The following is a 6,327-nucleotide window of genomic DNA, read 5'->3' as shown; positions in this document are numbered from 1 at the left end:
CTTACATAACTTAAATACTTCTAAAGTATTTGACACGTGAAAATTAGATTAGATTTTGATTAACTTCGTATTATTTAAAAAACCTTAAGATTTAGGTATTATAAACTTTATTAAAACAGACACTTATTTTGTTCAGCGAATCCAAAAATGTGATAATATACAGGACATTCCATTAAAAAAAACTCAACTTTGATACCTTTAGAGCCTTTGGGACACCCTGTACATTACAAAAATATTTTTAAAATGTGCGCTCGATAGGCGTCGGACAATTAATAAAATAATACTTTTTAAAAATAAAACGGTTTAGCCGCAAACTTCCGTGCCGTATAGCGTGAATAACCCTGTATATAAAATTTCTAAAATATTATTTCAGGATTTAGGAATTTCAGTTTTTTGTCAAAGCGCTATAGTGCGAGTTTCTAACTTGGAATAAATTCGATCAGACAGAATTTTTTTCGAAAAACGCTCGGATACTGATTAGTTTTTTAAATTGCGCTCTTTTGCGTGTAAGAACATTTTGTACAGCGTGAGCTAAATTTGAGAAACTATTGATTTACTGATGTCCAGAAGGAGCACTCATAAGACCTCATGCATGATTTTAGGTAGAGAAAAAAATGAATTTGCGTTATACCTCGTATATTTTATATAGCGATCGTACACTGAAGCTTATTACAATATGTCGGCTCGTTTCTAATTTTGGACGGCAGACGCCAAAATAACATTAACAAGGCATCGTCGGCAAAACAAACACTGTACATTTCGATAAAATTTCCTCAGTTGTTCAAGTGAGTTCGCGCTTGTTCGATTGGAAACAACAGAGCGAATCGGATTCAGTGAATTCAATTAAAATGATTGGAATGCCGCTCGTTTGTTGATCGCCGGAAAACTGCATTCAACCGTCTCGTCTGTGTTTGGTATCCGAGGATTTTACTTATTCGGGAAATTTATTATTGGTAAGTACTTATTTTGGGGGACTTTTCAAAATCCGCTCCCTAACAGATCGTAGTTTACTGTCTCAAGAAAACCCTCCAGAAAAATATTCTGTGTTCTATTCGCAATAAAATAGATTCAATATGGAAAACTGCAATTGTGCACACATTTATGTATGCAACAATTGCATTCTCTTATCGTTCAACTTCCTGACTAGGCTTTCTAGGTAAATATAACGGAAGTTGATTTTTGCGCTTCTCTGAAAATAACGAAACACATAGATAGATATATCGAAGGTTACTGATCTATGTAAATAATTTATTTATAGTTTGCCCATTAAGCTCGGGTTGTGCTTGTGTTAAGTACGAAGTAATAATTGCCATCGATTTAATATACATAGATCCAAAGACTTGAGAAAACCGATTTTATTTGCTTGTTTTGTTTCCTAATTTCTTTTTATTTATATGGTCAATGGCATTATTTTAATATATAATATAATTAGCGTAAATGTATACTAAATATTTTTCATATACAGGCTACTCATATCCTAAGAGCGTATTTCTTCGCTAATATTAAGCCGAAAATTCCCCAACATCGAAACATAAATTTCGATTTTTTCTTTGAACATTATCGTTCCCCGCAAAATATCCTCAATTTCGTTTGTATCAAGTTCAGGTTTGCTAAATTATTTGGAATCATCTTCAAACTCTTCTTGATCGTTTAATAATCTACTAACTCAAACTTACGTTTGTTTAACATTTTCCTATAACGCAGATTTTCCGTGAAAAATCCCATGGATCCCACCACAATTTTACTAAATTTTGTTTTAACATTTTCTTATTCTTAACGAAGAATTTAATCGTACCTTTGAGAAATTAATTTATTTCCAAGCGACCAATAAAATATTATGATATACATCATACTTAACCCAAAAAACATGAAAGGAAGTTGTTTACGCGACGCAAAATTAAGTGCAGAAGCCAATTTATTGTGCAATTCCAAATTCCATGCAATTTTGGCTGCAAGCCCGAATGTTTTACCGCATTAATAATAATTACCTTTAGCGTCCAATTAAGATTTTTCGTCTAGAATCCAGGAATCCGCTCCAAATATAATTGGAATCCTTGAGCGCGTCTGGAATGCAAGGGTGAACACACGGTTTTTTTGAGTAACAGCTTTGGATTCTTAAAATAAATCAACAATACACCGAGTGTTTGTAAAAGGTGTTTTTTGCGTGATTAGCGTGTCACAGATTCAGCCTCAAGTTCGTACAGTTTCTTATTTGTACCGACAGGAATTTTGATGTAGACTACAACCTTATTAGTAGCCATTCTTTTGAAATACTGTCATTTTTTTATTTTACTCAATGTTTGTTAGAAAAATGGGACGGCTCTGTGTTTTGTAAAGTTTCTGTTATTTTTTAAAGTCTGTCATTAATAGTAGAAAATGCATTATTCTGTGTAACAATTAAAAACCGCTGTTAACGCGAGCGAAACACTTTGAAGTTGATCGTTGTTAAATTTTATTACCTGTTTTTGCAAAGAAAAATATTCCTGCTTAATGCGTTTCTTTATTGTATATTATATATTTTACAATCTAGCTTTTAGTCTCGCCTTTTGAAACTATTTTAGTGAAAGCGTTTTGCGGATGATGCACGTTAGTCTCCGGTACTTTGCCCCATTTTCAATTACCAAACTCATTCGATTCGTTTAGATATTGCAACTTTCTTGCAATTAACAAACAATAATGAAGCATTTCTGTCTATGTACACTGCTACAAAAAAATATCACTCTGCACCTACTCTGACAATAGTTAAAAACCTTTAACCATGTAGGCTTCAGAGCGAAAAATACTGTTCCAAACTAGAATTAAATCTTGACTAATATCTTGAAAACTGTACAAACGCAAACCGAGAAACATAATAAAATTCCTAATTTCAACATTCTGTATCTTGAAATATCTACGTTTTTTACGTTTCTGGTGCAAATATACTTGCCTTTATTGATGCAGAAATGATCTTGATGCATATTTATTCAGCACTCTGCATACATTGAGACATTATAAATTCTATGCAAAGTCAGAAAAAAACGTTTTGTAATCAACTATTTACGTATTTTGGTGCATACTTAATTATTTTTTTAAACAATTAAAAAAGTAAAACCTTTTGTGTTCCAGAATCCTCACGTTACCTGCAAGGTTTTTCCGAACAACTTTAAAATAAAAATCGCATTCCACAAATACCATATAGACTAAAATGGGAAATATTTTTAAACTATTTAATTATAGTCGTTTATTTATGGATGTTTTTGAAGTTCTCCAGTCGGAATTTTTAATCCGGAGCACTATTAACAGGCAGATTCCTCTAAAAAAGCTAAGAATAACCGCATTAGAGTTTTTTTAAGTCGCTTTGAACACCAATAATCTATACCTACTCTGCATAGTTACCTACATATTTAGTATTCGATGTGGGTGGAAACGATTCCCGAAAGCTGCAAAGCATTCCAAATGATTTGCCAACCATATATTGAAATTTTTCTTGGATTTACCAGTGAATGGTTTTCAGCAATTTATTGCCCGGTTTTGAAGCTCGTTTACTTTCTCGATTCACATTCTTAGTTCCTTATCACCATTATGCAGCAAAAATAAAAATCGACAATGAATTTGAACTTTCACGATTCGCAAATTGCAATATGGCTCGGTTTGGGCCTTAAAGGTTGTGGTTTAATGGCCTTTACGCATTGGACGTTTCGCTTGCTTGAGCGGCAAACACACTCGAAGGTGCTGTTATGGTAATCTCGCCTTTCCCACTCACTTGTTGTGAAATAAACAAGAACCAAAACTAATTTTCACTGTCTGTTCTTTTACAATATTAAAACTCTCCAGTCACTTACAGACATTTAATGCAAAACAAACCTACTAATTTTAATCTAAATTTAATGATTCATCTTAAACTCATAATTATTATTATCCAATGATCCTGCGGTTTTAACCCATAATCATCAATTATCTTGTGCACGTTGTTTAAATTTCGGAGTGTTATTTAAGTCTACTAAAAAGTTTTTTAGTTTATAAACAAATAGTACTAACAAGGAAACTTAAGAAATAGTTTTCACATTCCCGGAAAATAGTCCCTAGTACAGATATCAGATATTTGAACCTGATGGTTGATCTTTTCTACTCACGCTTATACATAATAATCTTGTTAATGGAGAGATAAAGCTGCGATTATTCGATAAACTCGACTTGCTATTTAGCTGTACACTTAATAAGAAAAACTGCCATTGTGTAATGTCGTTGGTTTTCCAGTTTTCAGAAGAAGCGATGATCAAAGTGGACGAAACCGACCCAATTGGTGGTAAGTTTCCCTTTAATGTTTAGTGAGTTGGTTTTTGTGCCATATATAATGTAAAGTGCATTTGAACTAACAGGAGCCTATTTTCATTCGCTAAGGTTTGTTATTGTGAATCTTATAGTTTCCTTAGATTAGCAATTATTGCATACGAAGCGAAAAGTTTTCCCAGTGTGTCAACAGGCAAATGTAGACCCATTGAATTTTTGATTATTAAAAACCCAACGATTTTTTAATTTCAGTTTTTTTTTAAGGGCCTTGGTGTTTGGCACGTCGATGCATTTGGTCTCTAAGATATCACATTGCAAAAACGCTTAGTTTTTGGATTAGGGTTCAAGTTTTTACCAAAGACGCAAACTGATTTTTTATATTTTTTTTTGTTTTTGCTCCATTTGGAGGAGAACAGTACGTTTGACTTTTTGAAATTTAAAATCTAATCTTTGCACACGCAATTGTATTTTAATTAATTATTTMAAAAAAAAGCYGAAATTATGCACTTATTTTATTTTATGAGGTAGGTAACAGCACTAGTCTCTTTATCTTCAAATATAACTGACAATTTTTTATGTTAATTCGTATATGGAAAATGGACGTTTTTTTCATCAAAAATACCCATATTTTGTTAATTACATTTCATACACCGTGATGAATGAATGGACTCACAAACCTGCATCAACTTTTAAAATAAAATCGTCGCCTAGAACCCAGYAAAAACGATAATTACTGAATCAAGTAAAACCAGAGATTACTAATCACTGGTAAAACCACCTTTTGTGCGGTAGAGATCGCATGAAAGTAACTTRAAGCAAGAARAACGGCCAAATGTTCTTAGATATAAATGTTATTAGGAAAAATGTATAACAAATATTTTACAATTTATTAGCGCAACTGTTTCAAATTTGGTTAAGAGAATTCCGCATGAACAAAGTGGCTTACTTTAATACTTTCAATATTCAATACCGCAACACGCGCAAGAGTTCAACATTCTAACAAAATCAATAATTAACAACAATATTGATATTTTTTCGGTATAACTTTTTCAAAAGATTTGATTATTCTGACYCACACAAATACAAAATTTGACGTCATTTCGAATTTAAAAGGCCAAAATGTAGAGGATTTTCAAAAGTAAATTTCATTCAAAWTSTATGAAAATGTACATTGAAACGAAATTACCGCTTTTTCCAACGGGAAAAATGCTTTTTTATAAAACTGTATTAATTCAGCTYATCTCATTTAATTAATTTAAATCTAAACACTTACTTCCAAAAAGAATAATGTAATAATAATAACATAAACATTTACTACTTATCCTAGCACCTTCTTTTAACTTTCCGATTAGCCAAATTGACTCTATTTTTTATTATTGGATTTTTATTTTGTCTGTATACATTGCGAGTAAGTTTTCTTTTTGTGTCGACAAGTTTTTTCGCTTCCAAATTTATCAATGCTTTGCGAGTTTCAGTTAATTTGTCATTTTCTATTGATTCCCTTTTCTCGTTTGTTTAAACATTTTTAATATTTTAAGTGTTTGTTGGTGGGTCGTGATGGCCAAAAATATTGAAAATGTATGGTGAAACCCAAAAAGGCTTCCTATACAGGGTATTTTATTAGATAAGGAATACATGATGACGCTGTATCTCAGTTTTGCAATAAAATGTAATCTCGAACACAATTTAAAAAAAAATCAGATTATAACATTGAAATGCAAACATCAAAAGTTGATGGCTAACAAATTCCCAAATAAAACATTAGTGGCGATTAAATTTCAATTTAAGTTTCACACAAGAAACAAGCCAAAATCAGACCAAAATCCTATTTGGCATGTTCAAGCGTTTTCCCAAAAAGTTGTCGACTAAATATTAAATGAAATTTGATCGTCATTTTGGCGTTAAAATGGCCCTATAAATTGGCGTTACATACTAATATAGGTTGATTGGCGGAAACAGTTCAAGTCCATCTAGTATAAAATTTTCAATCTTGAGCCTATAGTTTATAATACATTCATTCCCTTACAAACTTCTTTTTGGGTATTTCGCCTCAAAAAT

At 31.8% G+C, this 6,327-nt stretch overlaps 1 protein-coding gene across 1 annotated transcript in view; it reads left to right on the top strand.

Annotated features, from left to right (window-relative positions):
* Window positions 1-701: 701 nt before the first annotated feature.
* LOC109539715 (myosin light chain kinase, smooth muscle) overlaps window positions 702-6,327 on the top strand; it is a 16,824-nt gene continuing 11,198 nt past the window's right edge. Inside the window, exons 1-2 of the mRNA XM_019907655.2 lie at window positions 702-953; window positions 4,237-4,285. Of these exons, the coding sequence (XP_019763214.1) occupies window positions 4,252-4,285 (34 nt within the window). The 5' untranslated portion in view covers window positions 702-953; window positions 4,237-4,251. The remainder of the gene's footprint in view (window positions 954-4,236; window positions 4,286-6,327) is intronic.

Source organism: Dendroctonus ponderosae, unplaced genomic scaffold, assembly GCF_020466585.1.
Source record: "Dendroctonus ponderosae isolate FM_Combo_2020 unplaced genomic scaffold, Dpon_F_20191213v2 Dpon_F_20191213_7, whole genome shotgun sequence".
In the NCBI taxonomy this organism is placed as follows: domain Eukaryota; kingdom Metazoa; phylum Arthropoda; class Insecta; order Coleoptera; family Curculionidae; genus Dendroctonus; species Dendroctonus ponderosae.
The sequence above is the reverse complement of the archived record's forward strand: the minus strand, read 5'-3'. Positions and strand labels throughout refer to the sequence as shown.